Here is an 18,464-nt window from a genome sequence, read left to right as displayed (position 1 = left end):
TACTACAACATTTCATGTTTTATTTAAGGTAAATATGTTCTTTTTTTCTTATGGAAAGTTTTACAATGACAGTTTAGCAGTAAATGCAGAAATAATGACTGACTGTACACTTACAGCACATACAGATGTGGTCCCCTTGATTATACAGACTATGCAAAATATTTCTTAGAATAGAATGTCACTTCCTTTGGAAATTACTTTACAGACATTGAAAAAAAAAGTAAAAGATAGCTTATACAGATTGGCTGCAAAAAGAAACAGAATACTTAATATTGTAAACCCAAGCAAAGTATTAGGTACATATATGACAAATGATCTATTCAAAAGTTACTGGTTTGGAATGATGTTAAGCTTTGCAAAATGGTTCCTAAAACATTTTACAATGGAGTAGGAGCCAGACAGGCCAAATGATGCCTTTCTGAAGCCTCATCAAATGCAGTTTCATGGTGCAAAGATCCTCCTCTAAATTTAATTACAAAAAGAAAGTTTCAGCAGTTGAAGAAATAATGGGAAAAAACAGTGGGTTTAAACATGTAAATTCAGTTTGGGTTGTTTTCATGTGTGAGTTAGAATTAATGTCAGGGCAGAGCCAGATCTGCCCTGACATTCATTGATGCAACACTGCAGCTAAATGTCTATTGCACTAAATACACAGAAAATTTGAAATTAGACACTTTTAAACTTTAGGGGTTTTCCTCAGAATTTCTTGATGTACTGGAGACAGCTTTTCTGATTTTTCTATTTTTTATTGAGCACTTTATATACATACAATTACACATCAATAAATAGAGGCTTGATTTACTACCACAGAGTGTAATGTTAGTCTGGTTAGTCTGCAGAGTGAACTCTCTACTGAAGGAATACAACTAGGAAAGTTTATTATAAAATTAAGCACTTAGGCCAAACAGTCAAGAATTTCCTTTTGCTCATATTAAACCAGGTGACTGGTGAACATCTTTTGCATTTAGGTCTGATTTCCTCCTACCCTGTGTCAGAGGCTTACACTTTGCATATGCATTAATATATAATGACTCACTTTCTTCCTTTGTACCTCTGCAGCCTCTGACAGTTTAGAACTTTATTTTCATATCACATAAAAGGAAACTTCTTGAGATACACCTTTTTTTAGCTAGAGAAGCTTGGCTTTTCTTATCTATATCAGCAAAAGAAAAAGCTGCTTCAGCATCCAATTAGTCAGTCTTCAGAAGATGAATATAAAACATGCAGGGGACTAACCAGACGAAGTACAGTTCAAACAACCAGGAAGGCAGGGAAAAAGCACTCACTCAGGAGATTTATTTATTCAGCTTAAAAGGTGTTTCTTCCCAAGGAACTGGACTTTCCTTTCAAAGGCAGTGGATCGAATAGGAGTATTGAGTTCATAAAATGGATTCATTGCAAACTGGGGAAAGAAGAAAAACCCATCAGTAAGCATAATGCCCAGCCCTGGAAAATGTCACTTCAGGTGACACCTACTACTAGCTTTCAGCCTGTTTAGTGTCATTAAGAGCACTGACCTCCTAAACAGTCCTTGCTTTCCAGGCCCTTGCATTCTTCCCATGCATGTGCAGAGCCATCCCATAGCACCAGCTCCTCAGAGCAAACCCAACACACTGGTGGAAATTAGGATCATTTGAGTGCCTGTGGGAGGCTAGATGGTGATGCTTCCCATGACTGTTTGCCATGACCCTGTCTAGTGGAAGTACCACCAGGATTTGGGCACAAGGGCTATGTGTTCCAAGAGCAAAGCTATCGGCTCTATAGAAGAGTCCTCTCATTACCATCATTAATGATACCATATTCCCACAAAATGCATCACAAGAAGTTGCCCCACAAGTTCTCTGTTGCCCAGAGATGTTGTTGATTCCTCACCCCTGGAGCTGTTCAAGGCCAGGTTGGATGGGGCTTTGACCAATCTGGTCTAGTGGAAGGTGTCCCTGCCCATGGCAAGGAAGCTGTAGATGGTTTTAAGGTCCCTTCCTACCCAAACCATTCTAATCTATTCTACAAAAAAATCATGGGACTAAAGTGAAGAAGTCTAAAAGAGCACAGTTTATAAAACTTAAAAAACCTATTCTGTTTAATGGAAAATACAGCCTTTGTGTCACATATTACCAGCTCTAGCTGATGTGGACTGTGCAGGTGCTTGCTTATACAGGCCCTCAAGAGAAAACATGCTAATACAGCTGTGCCTGAGCACAAACAGCAGAACACGCTTAAAAGTAGTGCAGCAAAATGATAAAAATGATTTCTTACCTTTATATACAGCTCATATACATCAGTAAAGAAGTTCTTAATTCCATCTTCTTGCCTTACATCATGAAGCATTATAAATCTCATATGTACAGTAATTAAGGAGAATAAAACTTTTACAAAGAAAAGAGACATTATCCTGAGATAAGCATGTACACCTAATATATACCTAAAATGTTCAGCTGCACACGAAATAGCAGTGACTCATAGGAGGAAGCATTTAAAAAAGTAATCGAAGCAAAGAAATTTGGAAAACATTACCTTTATATTTTAACATCCCCCTATTTGAAAATAATCACCTCTCTATCCAAGGTTTCTTTTTTAAAACAATGTAATTCTGAACGTGGATGCTCCCTGCATCTCAGCCACCTAAAGTTAAAATGTCATTCAGTGTTACTTGCTATGTGTAACAAATGTTTCTACCTGTACATAGTATCAAGCCTTAAAACTGCATTTTCACCACTGGAGTGACTGACACCAGGCATGTTCACTGCCGCTTCTCCTCTCCAGCACGGTCAAAAGGGTGGGAACAGAGAATCATAAAAGCTTGCTCAGAGCCTCTCATACCTCTTTACTCCATGTACCACATTTCAGTATGCTATTTTAGCTCCTACAAAGGTAAAAATCCACCTTTCCAACTGTTCCCAGCTGCTGTGCCTCCCAATACAGCTCTTCCTGAAGCTGATGACTCTAACAATAATAGCGAATAGCCAGAGAAATCTGTTCCAAACTCACTTTATGCTTACCTCTTTCTGGGAAAAGGCTTTTCTTAAATAAATATAAGGAAAGAGAACAGGGAAGGATATGTCCAGCTGTGACAAAAGCAGAAACAAACCATTCATTAAACTTGTCCACAGTCTTCAAGTACATGTTGTTAGAAAGCCACATGTTCTCATCTACGAGGTCGAGAGCAGCATGGGCAATGAACTGGTTGAGGTGGCGATGGTCATCCTAATGCAGTTCCAGAAGACAGATCCGTAATTCAGTGAAAGGAATGAAACATGAACAAGCATTTGCTCAAGTTGCTCCAGAACCAATGTTCAAGTTACATAATGTTACATATACCCTGCTTTTCTGTCACCTGTGCCATCCTGTAATTAAATGAAACTAGCATATGTTTTCATGATACTTGGTTTCAAGAGAGAAAAGAAGCCATAATAAAAAGATCATCACAAAACCAGTCCTGAGAGCAACAAAATCAGTAAAGCCTGTATTACATCTCAGGAACGAACTCAAGCATGAATTCTTTTGTTTATTGATGGGCAAACTCCCACTGCTAACTTATTCCACAATATAAGCCCTCATATGTCTTTTTCTCTTCTTTCCAGACATCTGGTTTTGTGATATTTACATAGCATACATAAAATGTAGCATTTTCTGGACTATAAAATTTCAGTCAAATTTGGCTGAAATTGACCCATAGGTTACAATGTGTAAAAGCTGGGGGACAGATGCAGAAAGCATAAATACAGAGGGCAGGTATGCTGATATAATCACCTAAAGATTCTGTTTTTCTCATGTTGTTTACCTAGAAACAGGATTGTTTTATTGGTTTTGGGGTCTTCTTTTTTCTGCAACTAGTATTAAATATATGCCTGCAGATGTAAACTGCACCTCTTGCAATAATAAACACAAGATCACGGTGTTTGGTCTGTGTACTTTGTAGGCAGTCTAGAACACCAGAGGACGTCTGCCAAGAAGAGATATAGGACAAAACCACACTGGAAGCTTTTATTAGACTGGAAGAAGAAGTAGTTTTGTACTGTTTCTCATAGTAACAGGATGCTGTTACTGCCACTCTCACCTCTCAGGTTTTCCCTGCAATCAGCTTTTACACATCCTCACAGAAAGTCTAGCCTAAGTAGCCTTATTTATGAGCTTTTATGGGATATTAGTTCAAAATACAGATGATACCATGCAGTTCCAATCAGTGACAGCATATACTTCCACTCACAGATACATGCATTTTATTCTGAAGTCTATTTTTTCTTTGATGTAATGCCACTTACAGATAGATTTGTTCTTTTCCCACTGGAAACAATACTTATTGAGTAGTATTCCATTTACCACATTTTCAAAGTCTTTATTTATCAATATTCCTTACTTAAAAGCAAGTATGACTAATGAAGATGATTTAAAAAATAGGTATAGCATAAGGAATAAAGGACTGAATAGAGCTTTCAAATTTATGTTTCTTACTTTACCTTATTACCATATTATGAATGTCTTAAAAGTAAGTGGCATTAAACAGTGAACAGCTACTATAAAACCTTTGCACACTAAGAGAAATTACCAAAGCAAAACTAAGATATATATAACATACAGCAGGGAATATATAAGGAAGCTGTGTTTTGTGAAGAACTAGTACAATCTGTCAAAGATTTTTTAAGAGACTTGGGAAATCCAGAGTTCTACTCCCTATGACAAAATTTCTGTTCAGTAAACCCCAGAAAACAGTAGATACTTCTTTTAACAACAATGCTGGTCAAGCTTCTAATACACAGTAAAATTATAAAAGAATCACAGGAGTGTCAAGGGGGGAAAAAACACACCTTTGACTCTACTTTTCCAGGAGGCAGAAATTCCATTTCAAATATGGGATTATCATGATGACCAACTATCACAAAGTAGAAACTCCCAGACATTCTTCAAAACAATGCTCCCTACAAGAAAAGACAAAAATGCTGATGAGTCTTTATACGAACTCTTAATCCATGTAGAAGAGCTCCTAAAAATCAGCCAGTGTGCTCCCATCCATATTTACCAGAGGGAGATAAACATTTAGGTATGCACACGACGAGGATGGAGCCGAGCTCTTCTTGGTGCAGCCACGCACCAGGATGAGAAACAACGGGCAGAAACTGATGTCCGGGCAGTTCCACCTGGACACGAGGAAGAACTTACTGCTGTGCGTGTGACTGAGCACTGGAACAGCCTGTCCAGAGAGGCTGGAGTTATTCCAGAACCGTCTGGACACAATTCTGTGTCCTGTGCTCCTGTTTGAGCAGGCTGGGCCGGATGCCGCTGTTCCCTCCCAACATGACAGATTCTGGGGGAGCCGGAGAATATCCCTGGGAAAGGGACCTGGAAGTGAACCCAGGTGCCTGAAACCGACTCGTGCCGTGCATCGGTGGATGATTTACCCCCGGGAGCCCCTGGCCACCCGGACACAGCGGTCCCAGGCCATAACGCGCAGCCCCCTGCTCGCCTGCCCGTCCCCGGGCCCTGCTCACGGCCAGCAGAAGGGGAAGGGCGGCAGACGGCGGGCGGCTCCTCCCTGGCACACGGCGGCCCGGGACAATCCCACGGCTCCATCCCCGGCCACTCCAGAGGTGCCCGGAAAGGCCGACCCGTCCCGCCGCCGCCCGGCCTCCCCGGGGGCAGGCCCTGACTCCGCGGGGCTGCGGTCCCCAGCGGCACAGGCGGGCAGGGAGAAGGGGCCCGGCCCGCAGGTCCCCCCGGGCCCGCCGCCTACCCTGCGCCGCGCCCCGTCCGCCCGCGGCCGCCGGAACCGCCGCGCTGCGCCCGCCCCATCCGGCGGCCCCGTGACGCCTCAGCGGCCGCCGCAGCGACGCCCAGAGCGGCCCTGCCCTGCCCTGCCCTGCCCTGCCCTGCTCTGCTCTGCCCGCTCCCGGCCCCGCTCCCGGCCCCGGCGCCCTCCCGTGGGTAGCGGGAGCCTGCTCGGGGAAAGCCCGAGCGGCTGAGGGGCGGCGAGAGCTTCTTTGGCCGTGGGTCGAGCTGCGAGTCAGTAATGCCGCTTTTTGTTCGGTGCTGCAGGACAGGATGGCATCGGTTGCAAAGGAGACGCTGTCCCAAGAGGAGCTCCGGAAAAGGCTGTATCAGACTTTTAAGAGCCGAGGCGTACTGGACACACTTAAGGTGTGCTTTGTTTTCAGCAGGTGCTGCCGTGATCCTCTGTGCTGCTTTAACGTAGAGGGCCCTAAAGGCCGTGCCGAGTACAAGCGTCTCGCTCTCTCCACCATGTATTATTTTTGCCACAATTTAACTATTATTTGGGGGGTGGGGCGTGTTGTGTTTGGGGTTTTCCCCCCATTTGCGAGGTTCTCCCTGAACAGAATGGCTTTTCGTTATGCCTTGGCCTCGGAGTGTTTTTCAGGAAGGTTAAAAGCCTGGTTTAGGTCTTTGAAAATACCCATAATTGAAAAAAAATAAGGCAGGGGAGAGAATAATAAATTAGAGTATAAAATAGGAAAGGATCTCTCAGGTTACAGGGTGTGCTTATTACCTATGATATGTTATATAAATAATACTTCTAAAGTACTACAATCCTGTTTTAAAATAATTGAGCTGTTTTGTTCTTGTCGGCTCGTTCAGAAGAACATATAGGGAAAAAAATCAAGATCAGTATTTCAAAAATATCATTGACAATTCCAATAGCTAAGAATTTCCTGTTTGGGACAATTTGTTTCTGCGTTACTGATTTCCATACCAAGCTTGCAGTGCTTGAACCATTTCTCGTTTGACTTAACCAATATTCTATCAGATTACTTCATGTTTAACTCAATTTTTTTTCTTTGTTTAACTTGTCTAGAAAGTTATTTCTGCTTTCCTTTTCTGTACTAGGGGTAGGGATTTAGCCCTGTGCTTTCCACCTTCACTTTGCCACAAGATGAATAAGAAGTCACTGTTCTTCGTTCTTTTTGAGACAACATTACATCTGTTAAAGTTGGTTAAAACTGGACAAGTTCAGAAATTAATAAGGAAAACAGGTTTTTTTGAGTTGTGTATGACAGTTAGACTCAATGATCCTTTCCAACTCAGAATATTTTGTAGTTCTGTAATTTTGTTGTCAGCCTAATTTCTCTTGAAAACCATGCTAAAATATCAGGCTGGTCTGATAATCTGGCTTTGTTAAATTTTGGTAATTATTTTTTCACATTTTTGGTGACAGATGGCCTCTTTATTCAGTTGTGTCACCATTGCATACCTGCTGTTGAAAGCTTAAAACACTATTTGTGCCATGATTTTTCTTATAAACTATTTGAATAACTGCATAATTAAAATAATTCCTTCTTCCTTTCATTGAGATGAAAGGAGATTGTCTGATTTTAGGTTACTTTTTTCCTCTGTTTTAACTCACAGAATGCAAATAAATAATTTTAAAATGCCATTTAATTATTATTAGTGGCTGTAGGTCTCTTTGCTTAGTACTCTTTTGCTTCCTTACAAAATAATTGATATTAAAGATATTGAGTTTTTGTTTATTTTGCCATCTACTTTTGTGATGGCATGAGTGGCTTCATGAGATGAGACTCAAAAGAGGACCAGTGGGGGTTCCAAGAACACCTGAGGTGGGGGCCACATCAGGAAGGCTTTATTTAAGCCAAAGGGAAGGAAAACAGGAAAGCAGTGATCTGAAAATGATGGTAACAAGAGTAGTGTTTATGTGAGCTCCTGACTGGGAAATTATTTTTAGTCCTACATTTGATACATTTTGAAAGTCGGAGTTCATTGTAGCCACGATTAGAGGTTTTGAAGAAGGGCACGGTGTTCATTGTGCTCTTCCAGATGTTGCCAAAATTAGTCTGCCCTGTTCTGTTTCTAGGTTGTGTAAGTAAAATGAGGCTCCCTGTGGATTTTGAAAAAACTCATTGAATCACATGTAAACTGATAATACAATGTCTTTTTTTTCTGTATTAGACACACCTCCGAAACCAGCTAATCCATGAACTAATGCACCCAATTTTGAGTGGAGAGCTTCAGCCACAGGTGGTTCCCAGTGAAGACAGTTCACTTTTGATCACAGCTTCCAACAGTTTGGTGGCAGATCATCTAGAGAGATGTGGCTACGAGTATTCACTTTCTGTTTTCTTTCCAGAAAGTGGGTTAGAGAAGAAGACGGTAAGTTCAATATTTTGCCTATTCCACGATGTCTGAGAGCTTTGTTCTCTGGAGGTTGTCATATTCTAACAATTGAAAAGATCATTTTTTTGTGATAGGAAATACAAACATAAGTACAGCTTCTGGTCATCTCCACAAAACATTCTGTCATTCAGGATAATTTTCATGAATACTTAAAACTGGCAATAAGCCAGCAATGCTGTTGTGGAAGGGCGCAGCCACAGTCTGGCTGTGTGGTAGAGCACTTGGGAACTGAACCTGATAAAAGCTTGTTTGGCCATTCAATTCCCTGAAAATGTGGTTCTTGGTCAGTCCAAGCTGTTCTAACTACAAAGTGTGGCTGAAAAGGGCAGTCCTTGCCTTCCCTTTGCTTCTCTGTTAGTGTGTGATAGGGTGAAGGTGTTTCTAACTGAAAATTAATTTTTTGACCTGGTGAGTAGTTAGTCATCATTTGGGTTAGTGAACTCATCTGATTTGGATGATAAATCAAGAAAACAGACAAGGAAAGCAGCAAGCACATGTTGATAGTGGGGAGAGAACAAAACTCTTTTCACAGCTTCAGCTAATGATGAAGCTACATGCTGGCTGCTGTATGTCTGAAGTAGTGAAGATGAGTAAATGTAGAACAGCAGGCTTCTGAAAAGGATTTTACAGGGAGTAAATAGGTCTTTCACAAATGGAAAACATTTACAACTATGAAATAGTGCCATTTGCATACTTGAAATTATTTTAAATTTAACCTTTTCCAACTGATCTTTCTTTTCCCCACAGCTGTGGACTGTGCAAGATCTTCTTCAATTAATGAGGATCAATCCAGAATCCAGTCTTTACAAATCACTGGTAAAGTTATTTTAATTTTGAAAATAAGCTTAAATTACAGTGGTGATGAAAATAGACTGGCTAAAACTTCTTTTCTTTCTTACAGACTTCAGGAACTCGGAAGGAAAATAAAGGTACAAAATATTTGCATGCAATGCAGACAGGGATAATTGTGTTAACTTCATTTTTATTAAGATGTGAGCAATAAAAAAGCAGATTTCTTAAATGTGTGTTGGTGTGGAGTATTTTGGATTTAGTTGGATTTTGAAACTTGCAGTACACCAGGATGATTAATGTTATATGTCAGGATTATCCAACTCGTATTTGTGGATTAACTGTTGACATTTATTTATAAAATAAATTACTTGTACATTAGAAATATGAGAAAAATCTGTAATCAGGTATTACATATAATGCTCTTTGGAGGCTTTTCATACTAACTTTGGAAAACTCAGGTTTTGGGTTGTCTTTATAACACTATATTAGCTTGCAGAATCTACCTCAAAAACTAGTTACAGATTAAATTGATTTTCCATTGTATTATATAAGAACTAATTCTTATATCTGCATAATGAAACCTAGCTATACTGTATAACCTAAAGGAGCTGGATCTTCAAAACCCCCTGTTGCCTAAAGGCCTCATAATTAAGTACTAATAATCTTCACTCTCAGCTGACCTTGGGAGTCAAGAGACATGGATGGGAGGAAAAGTTGCAAGAGGACAGCTTTTGCTGACTGAGATGGACTGGATTATGCTTATAATAAAACCATAATTGTTCACTAGTATTGATTTCTACTGAAGTACTTGTTCTTTCTGTAAATCAAATAGGTTTTCTTGTACATTGAAAATTGAAATTGCTTTGTTAATTACAGGCACAAATTCCATTTTGGTATGAAATCAGAACTAACTAATCTATTGGATCTTGCTAGGTTTCCTTATGCAAATTTTAATTGGACTTACTGAACATCATCTAAACAGGGAAACTCACAACACAGGAACTCAGACCACCTCAGTGCCTCCTTACAGAGAGTCCCTTGGTAAGTGCAACCTGTGCAAACAAGTCTCCCCAGATATTTTCGTACTGCTATATGGTATGGCTTTAGATGTATGTTGCGTGAGTGGTGTTACTTTGTTACTTACTCAAATGCAGCCTAAAGTTGCAATGAGTAAAGGTCATGTCTGTCACTAGAACATGGAATTTCTAAATTTTCTTAAAATAAGGCAAAGTCAGGATAGGATTTTTTTTTTAAAGCACTCATGTGTTTCCTTAGGCATTTAGCTAAGACCTATGACATATGGACTGTAAATGTGTTGAAATGTGTTCTGGAGAACAGAATTGTAAATGTGTACCCTCTTTCTGTAAGCAAGTTCAGCACAGATTGGGAGTCCTTGAATGTACAATATGCCTGCTGTTATTAATATATTAATACAAAAAAGTTAAAGGTTCACAATTAATATATTAATCAGAAAAAGGTACGAGTTGCATACAAAAGGAAATTCTTGTTCACCCATCATAAAATGGATGAATGACTATGTAATACCACAAATAGTGCCTAAACAGTCAAGTGCCTCCTCCTAGCTATGTGTTCATATGTATATATGTCAGATAAATGGCATTTCTGTGTTTCCTCTGTTTTTGTGTCACACAAGTCTTTCTAAGATAGTGCTGCTTGAATAAGCTGAGGAATGTCCTGCAGAGTGAGGTTCCTGCAGCAAATGTTTTTAAATTATGATGGATGTGTTGCTTTTTTTATAGCTGAGAAGCTTCAGCTGATTGATGAGCAGTTTGCAGACTCCTATCCTCAACATCAGAAATATGAATCTTTAGAAGTAAAACTTAATGAGTATAGAAAAGAAATAGAGAAGCAGCTTCAAGAAGAAATGCATCAAAAGGTATAACTCTGGTTTATGAATTTGAGGGAGACATTGATTTTGACTTTACACATTGTAAACTTTTCATACTTAAGGCAAATTGAAAAAATCTAATACTTAGTAGCAACAAGCACAGAAGGCTACATTGCTCCAAAATCTGTTGTTAATTTGATGATACAGCATGTATGTTTGTCATCCCCCTTTTTTGCTAAATGTGCACACAATGTTAAGCTTTGCATTCTGATGTTAATTTGTAACATAACATTTACTTTGGTTGTCTTAATTTGGTAAATTTTATTTGCTATTTGATTATTTTGTTTTATGGAGAAATGCTTATACCACAATTTTAATTTTCCTTCCCAGCTAAGATTTTGATGCTTGAATTTCAGTGTGGTGCATAGCAACTGAGAGGTGTGAATTGCTGTTGTGTAGCTTGACAGATAATTAATCTTTAATACTGATGAGAACTTGCATTCTATTTCAAAACACTGCACAGAAACACTAAAGTCATAAGACAGTATTATGAATAATTTCTAACTTATTTTCTTCCTATAATTGAAGACAGCTCTTTTAGAGAATTTTCCTTCATTTTGGAAATAAGATTAAAATTTTGTCACATAATCCTTTGATAATCCTTCTGTCTGAAAAATAGAGCAGAGGGAATATACTGCATTTTATTTTAATACATCTTTTTTGTTTTCCATGAATTTCAGTGAAGATCATCTGTTTATTTAGGTAGAAAAAAAGTAAATCAACTGTATTTATTTTCAATATATTTTTCATTAATTTCTGTCACAATCAATAATTCACTGGGATATAAAGATGATAATCTGATAATCAGAATTCTTCCACACACTTTTCAAGGCACTCAGTCATCATTTATTTAGCCAGACAAGTAGAAGGATGGAGAGTGAAACCTCTCTTTTATTGTCATTCTTCATTTAGTCTTTATTCCTCAACTGGCTCTGTCTTTTTTAGCATGTCAAACATATTCATTGCTGTGTTGTTAGGTTTGTATCAGTTTAAGCAAACCAGTTAAGGAGATGGGAGGAGATGGGAATCTCTTCTACATTCAATTAGCTTTGCATTAATTCCTTAGCAGCATGATGTGAATTACTGTAAGACATTTCTGATCAAATTTCTAGACATACAAGTGATGCTGTATTGTCTCACTATTTCTGTAATTTTTCACAAAATTTGTGCTTACAGACCTGAGTTGCTTGATCAGACATTCCTACTGTGCCTACTTTTCCACTCTTTAATACTTTCTCACAATTTTTCTGTCATTCTCTTTTGATTCTTTTGCTCAGTTTTTCCTCACATTTTTTGTCTTGTATGCTTGCTTTCAATTTTTTTCCAGTCTTTTATTGTAATTCTTTATAATCACATTTGCTCTCACATATATTGTCCTTCACATGCTGTATGGAGTCATGTTCACAATGATTCTTCTGTGCAGTTGCAAGATTTGTACTTTCCTGTTTGTGTGCATTTACTTTTTTAAAAATTGTGCTTAGAAGTCAGTGAATTGAGACTTCTCTTTTTGTAATCCTCTTTAGATGAAGTTACATATTCTGCATTTTTTTTACATTTCTGGCACTTCTTTTGTGTCCAGGTGAATTACTGTGGTTTCTGAGCAATTCAGGGTGTGGGTGTGCTTCTGCCATTTCTTGAATCACTAGTCAAAAGTGGTTCTTTGGGAAAGGGACAAGAATGAAGACGGCGTCGGAAGAGGAATAAAAGACTGTGGCCGTTCCAAGCAGAGTATCACTCCTGCAGTGCATTTTTCTTCATAGGCTTCTCTTCTGCTCTTGTCTAAAGCTGACAGTTTTATGTAAGATCTGCTTTGGGCTGCCAGATAAACACATGAAAACTATGTGATAGTATATGCTGCTAAGATACTTCTATCATGGTAATTATTTATTATCAATTTGTTGTTTCCCAACATGAATTTCAAGGTGAAATTTTGAATTGACTTAAGAGGAATTGTCTTTTTGAGTTAAAGATGGCCCTGTTTAACCCTCTCTTTCTCCTTTATGTAAAAGCTTGAACATTTTAAAGAAGTTGAAATAGCAAAGATTAAAATGGAGGAGAAAGTGCAGACCCAGAAAGAAATCTCTGAGCTGCGCCATGAGTTAGAGAAGATGCATCAAGCAAAATCTGAAGCCTTGATTTCTCGTGAAAAGAATGCTATTGAGAGGCTTCAAAAGCAACAGGAGGTAAAGTTCCAAATATTTTTCCCTAATCTATTGCAAAATGGTTCAGTGAGTTGGTTAGACTGTTTTTATCTTTGGGAGATTTACCTTCAGATCTTACTTGGCTGATTAGGGAAAACTTAGGATTTACATTTGTTCTTATAAATAGGGGCATGCATTTAGCAACTGCAAAAATGAGTATGGTTAAACAGCCAAGTAGAAATGGCTGGAAAAGGAACAGTTCTGCAAGCTGGGATCTAAATATAATAAATGCTTTTAAATATGTTTTAATAATTTTGCTGAATCCAGATCACTGGGTTTTTTTGACAGAAAGTTGAACATAGCTTTTAGTTACACTCTTAAGTTCTTTTAGCTGCTCAGAAGACTCTAACCTAAATGGAATAAATAGCTCGTATGTTACAGATATCCTGTTTCTCTTTGTTTTTATATATTAAATGTTATGAATAACCACCATCTTTACTGTAAGCTAGCATCTCATTTCATTTTTTGAACACTTTTGTGTTGATGAGTTACTCCTCTGAGCTGTTAACTCTTGGTGTTTTGCCAGGGTAGTAACTGTTACTACAGCACACAATAATTTGTGTGTAGTTCTCAACTGCTTATCCTGATCTCAAGCTGTTCAAAACTTCTCAGCTTTTGAAAGAATAGTTTGTTTGCTCTTCTGTTGCCTGTTTGCCTTGACACCTCCCTGCTGTCTGCAGTAGGCCTTCATATCCAAATAATAGTCATTCACAAATGCTAACTGTATTTTTGCTTTGGTGTGGTGGCATTATGGTTTCGTTTGTCTTGTGTTTTTTTCCCTGAGAGCATGTGGTATTGGTTAACAAAGCAGTTGTGCAGGCCTCTATATAAATTACTATAACATTAAACATTTTATCACCATGCCATGAATTTATTTCACGGTTATGTACTTTGAAGCTGACAAGAAAACATCTATGTTATGCTGTCAGTCTTCTTCTGTGGGCATAAAATTAATTCAGTAATTAAAAAAAAACCCTGCCAACTACTAGATCAACATTTCTATCAAGTATTTTGTATAAATATTTGATTTCTCTTGTCAGCTTCTGCACTCACTGAGAGCTTTGTTTCAATTACCTGAGGATTCTTTTAAAAGAGTTCAGGTATATTTACATTAAAGATGTCAGGTCATTTAACCCTCATTATGATGACTAGGTCTAAGAAATGTGGCCTGAGAAACTGGTCTATTTTTTGTACCAGAAGCAGCATCCAAATCTGTCAGCACTGTTAAATGCACATGGCTTTCAAAGTTGATATAAGGGGTCCATATGTTAAAACCACAATTTTCTTCTTAGACTTTTTGGGGGCTTTTTGAGAGAAATAATGTCTTTTGTGCTTAAGGGCAAAAAAAGCCATTTTTATTAATATGAAGATATGTGGGTTTTGATGTCAATATATTCATCACTTGGAGAATTTATTATGAGTTCTGTAAATGAAACTGCAAAAACTGAAAGGCTGTTAGTTTAGTCAGTTTTAGTTTTAAGTCATGTTTTATCAGTAGGTTTTGATATTTTTTTTCAACTACATTTTTGTGAAGAACATACAAAACTTGTTCACTAAAAAAAGTCAAGTTCAATTAAAAAAATTCCTTTTACTTGTGTTTTAATCAGTGCTATTTCTTAAAGGAAGGGTGTTTATGGGTAGGCAGAAGTGACTCCATCTAAAACATTTTTACTCTGAGTGAAAGTAGAAAGGAAATTAAAAAAAAGATACTTAAGATTGATTCCAGATATTATATCATATAATAACTATATAAATAGTATTTATGGGAGTAAGATCAGTCAGTCCCTGAAGAAGATCCTTTAAAGTTTGAGTGTGTTAAACAGTAAATGAAGTTTTACAGTGACGTAAAGCTAAGAATAATATTTTGTGATTCAGATAGAAGCAAAGGAAGTGTATGCTCAGAGACAAAGTCTATTGAAAGATATTGAAGCTGTAAGGACCAGGGAGGCAGAACTGAAGCAAAGGATGGAGGCATTTGAAATGTAAGTTCCTGAAGGATATGCACAATGCTAAATGATGCTTCTGCAAAACTTGCCTTAAGATGTTACTGCTTCTGTGATGTTGAAATAGATAATATATCCCAGAATTTTACCTTTTGAGCAGTATTGTGTACTGTCTCTGTTAGGAGGGGTACCCCATGCAAAAAGATGTTTCTGGTTTTTTTCCATTCCACCTCATCCAACCAAAACAGTTCAGCACTGCTTTGCAGGCAAGGAGCCAGACGTTCACTTTCAAATGCTTAAATTAAAAAAACCAAACCCCTAAAAAACACAGTATGTAACCCTAACACTCATGAGATCTACACACGAATATTTTGCCTCATTAGTACTATGTTTTGGGGGTGTTTTTTTATTATTATTATTTGTTCGTAATAAGATCCGTTTTCTTTAGTTAAAAAAAAAAAAGTAACTAATCCACTTTTGGCCAAATTTTCAATACTACTTTATGCTGTTACTTTGTCATCTGTTTTTCATAGCGAAATGAATATCCTACTAAAAAAAACTTGGGGTTTTTTATCAACCCAGCAGAGGGTGCTGATAGAATAGCATTCTCAGCTATTCTAGCTATTCAGCTCATTCCTCTGAAGTGTGTTTGGTGTGGGAAACTGAGCCAGGGTTAACCCGGGATAGCTGCATAATCGACTGGTACTGAATTTTAAATAGGGCAATTTAGTTTTGTCACATCACCATGTTCTTAATGAACTACAGTGACAGAGTCTGATGCTGATTTCAAATTGCAAACAAGTATTGCAAACAAGCACATTGCCCTTTGATGTCTGTAAATGTTATTGTGAAAAAGAAATAGAATGCCAGTCTAAAACTTTGACTTTATAACTGGTCATTGTCTGTATATTTCTGAATATTTCAGCACCCAGAAAGTTCAGGAGGAGAAAAATAAAGCTGTAGAAGATGCACTTCGGCGTCGTGAGGTTGCTGTGAAGAGCATAGAGGAGACATATGACCAAAAGTTGAAGACAGAGCTCTTAAAGTAAACTTCTTTTGTCTCTAATAGGACATAATATTTCCTATGAAAACAGAATAATAAATTCTATAGGATTTATTTTGAAAAACGTAGCAAAGCAAGGACTTTGAAAATGTGCATTTATGTTTTTGTTTTAGTGAAGTTGAATCTTTTACATTGCTGCTTAGGTATTTGCTAGTAAGTTTACTATAGAAAATAATTCTCTTTTGGTTATAGGTTATATTGTTGCTATAGTTTGAATTCTGTGTTAGTATTGGGAAAAGAGATCCGACATTAGCTTGTATATTTAGACAAGAGGATCTGAAGCAGTCTTAGTTACTTCCTTTGACCACAGTTAAAAGAAAGTGAGCATTTTATAAATGCAGAAGAGGCATGAAGGGAAAATCAGCATTAAAGAAATGTTACAAGATTCTTGGAAAAGGGGTGAGAGACATACTAGTCCATTGTACAGACAGACTGGCTGTTACCTTTGCCCCTTCCCAGTTTTGAAGAGGGATTCTGTGATCTAGATCTCCCTGTTATTGGTTACCTTCTGTTTGAACCTGGTCTTAAGGAATTGGCAGTCATCTGTGGCTTCTTTTGGGGTGTTGCAGTGGGTATATCCTAACTTTACTCTAGCACTTCCTTGTAGTGCCTTGGTCACTTAAATGGTTCCTCAATACTTCAGTGCAGACAAGAGCTCTTGCCATGTCATGAACCTGTCTCAGTTAGGCCATTAAAGCCAGCAACTGATGAACTTTTTAGTGAGCAGTGTTATCTGTGCCTTTAGGTCTTTAAATTAAAGAGCAAAGATGTTGATAGTAGGTTTTGGTAAAAATAATCCCTCAGCATTTGGTGATTTTGTTAGAGACCAGTGAAATGCAAATAATTGACTCATCTTACAGCTAGTTACAAATAGTGGTTGCAAAGTCCTTTCAATACATGAGGAGAAGCAAAACATTTTAGGGATAATCCGCTGGTTTGCTTATTTTATCAACACACAAAATATTTTAAGGCATGCTGCAGGCGTTCAGAAAGACAAAATCCATGTCCTTTTGTCCTAAATCATTGATGAAAAATATTAAAGAACTACTGTTTCTTATACAGAAGTAGTGATGCTTGCTAGCAAATCAGTCTTTTTATTTCTGCAGTAAACATTAAATCCCGTTTTTGAGAGAAGGATTTGAGTGGTCTGGACCATTTGCAGAAATGCAGGAGGATGGATTTGGCTGTGTCTGTAACCATTTATAATGATGTCCCAGTAATGTAGAATGCTGAGCTTTCTTAGCTCCTGTAAATTCCAGTTCAGTGGAATGGCACTGTTGGATAACTACTGGGCTATGAATAGTGGTGTACTTGGGCAATGCTCAGAGTCTGGCTGGTGACTGGTGGTGTGCAGAGAATCCCTGGGGCCAGTTCTGGGGCCCTTATTGTCCAGCACCTTCATCTGGATATTGGCACAGGGCATCCTCAGCTTTGAACACGAGGCTTAATTAAGAGGAATAATTTCCACAGTGAGTGACAGAGTTTCAGTTCAGGCAGATTTTGACAAGGTTGGGAATCGTGCCAATGCAAATCTTAGGAATTTTAACAAGGAAAATGGCAAAGCTCAGTGCTTGGGGCAGAATAGCCCCATGAGATTGTATAAATGGGAAAAAGGAGTTGACTGGGGAGCTACATTTCTGAAGAGGAGGTAGATGAGTTACAGTGAATGCCAGGTTGATTATGAGCCAGCAGCATGCTCTGACAAATAAGGCAAAACAGTATGATGGGTAAGATTAGAAGCAGCATAGCCAGCAGACTGAGGGAACTTATTCTCCCTTGAAAGGTACTGGGGAAAGCTATGCTGGGAATGCCATGCCCAGGTTTGGGCTTCCCAGTTCAAAAAAGTCATGAAGAAACTGGAAAGGGCTTGGTAACGTCTGCCAGGACAGTCCATTTGAGTTAGACTCTCAAATGTGACCTCTGAGTTCATATGGCAGGGGCTGGAAGCTGTGGCTTGGGAGATTTAGCTTGGACATAAGGAAAAAATCTACTGGGAGAGTAGCACAGTGTAGGTACAGATCATCCAGGGAGATGGTGAATATATGTCCTTTGAGGTTTTCAAGACTTGGCTAGGAAGAGCCACATCTGCCCTGCTGTACAGGTAGCAGTAGTCTGGCTTTCTGAGGAGGTGGTTGAATGAGATGATTGGCAGGGCCCTTTCCAGTAATTTTGGTGGCTCTGTGATAGTTAATTTTGTTAATAAATAATTGTGGGATTGTAGTTTAGTTTGGCAAAGAGTGGAGTTAACACAAATGCCTGTGCATGTGTTCACACACATCCTTTTGGAGTACATAATCCTTTTTGTTTCTAGATACCAGCTTGAATTAAAAGAAGAACACATAGCCAGAACCAATAAAGTTACTGAAGATGAGAAAAAAAATAAAGGTAACCATCTGTCTGAGATTGATAAACCTGTT

The 18,464-nt window shown here is 38.3% G+C and overlaps 2 protein-coding genes across 7 annotated transcripts in view; one reads left to right on the top strand and one right to left on the bottom strand.

Annotated features, from left to right (window-relative positions):
* On the bottom strand, nt 1-5,862 carry TRAPPC2 (trafficking protein particle complex subunit 2). 3 transcript variants are annotated; one of them, XM_064407685.1, is made up of 5 exons: nt 5,729-5,862; nt 4,806-4,916; nt 3,062-3,204; nt 2,257-2,344; nt 1-1,402 (listed from the first exon to the last, which is right to left on the bottom strand). In XM_064407685.1, the coding sequence occupies exons 2-5, from the start codon at nt 4,896-4,898 to the stop codon at nt 1,304-1,306; spliced, it is 423 nt and encodes a 140-aa protein (XP_064263755.1). In that variant the 5' UTR covers nt 4,899-4,916; nt 5,729-5,862; the 3' UTR covers nt 1-1,303. The 3 variants fall into 3 exon arrangements, with proteins under 3 accessions (XP_064263755.1, XP_064263757.1, XP_064263756.1); XM_064407687.1 differs by lacking the exon at nt 5,729-5,862 and adding an exon at nt 5,158-5,297; XM_064407686.1 differs by lacking the exon at nt 5,729-5,862 and adding an exon at nt 5,018-5,135.
* Nucleotides 5,213-18,464, top strand: part of OFD1 (OFD1 centriole and centriolar satellite protein) — a 35,714-nt gene continuing 22,462 nt past the window's right edge. Inside the window, exons 1-11 of one of the 4 annotated variants that reach the window (XM_064407653.1) lie at nt 5,213-5,353; nt 6,031-6,132; nt 7,915-8,115; nt 8,887-8,955; nt 9,041-9,068; nt 9,865-9,972; nt 10,692-10,828; nt 12,850-13,023; nt 14,917-15,023; nt 15,910-16,029; nt 18,359-18,432. In XM_064407653.1, the coding sequence (XP_064263723.1) occupies nt 6,037-6,132; nt 7,915-8,115; nt 8,887-8,955; nt 9,041-9,068; nt 9,865-9,972; nt 10,692-10,828; nt 12,850-13,023; nt 14,917-15,023; nt 15,910-16,029; nt 18,359-18,432 (1,114 nt within the window). In that variant the 5' untranslated portion in view covers nt 5,213-5,353; nt 6,031-6,036. The other 3 variants (XM_064407654.1, XM_064407655.1, XM_064407656.1) reach the window with 3 other exon arrangements.

The sequence above is a fragment of the Passer domesticus genome, chromosome 2 (genome assembly GCF_036417665.1).
Source record: "Passer domesticus isolate bPasDom1 chromosome 2, bPasDom1.hap1, whole genome shotgun sequence".
In the NCBI taxonomy this organism is placed as follows: Eukaryota; Metazoa; Chordata; class Aves; order Passeriformes; family Passeridae; genus Passer; species Passer domesticus.
Note: the sequence above shows the minus strand (reverse complement) of the source record. Positions and strands in the feature narration are given on the sequence as shown.

Excerpts from the sequence above, each read along its gene's own strand:
- TRAPPC2 (XM_064407685.1), bottom strand. The coding sequence starts at position 4,898 with ATGTCTGGGAGTTTCTACTTTGTGATAGTTGGTCATCATGATAATCCC. Across the intron at positions 3,205-4,805 it reads CTGGAAAAGTAGAGTCAAAG|GATGACCATCGCCACCTCAA; the intron begins GTGTGTTTTTTC and ends GAACTGCATTAG. Across the intron at positions 2,345-3,061 it reads TCTGCTTTTGTCACAGCTGG|ACATATGAGATTTATAATGC; the intron begins ACATATCCTTCC and ends CTTAATTACTGT.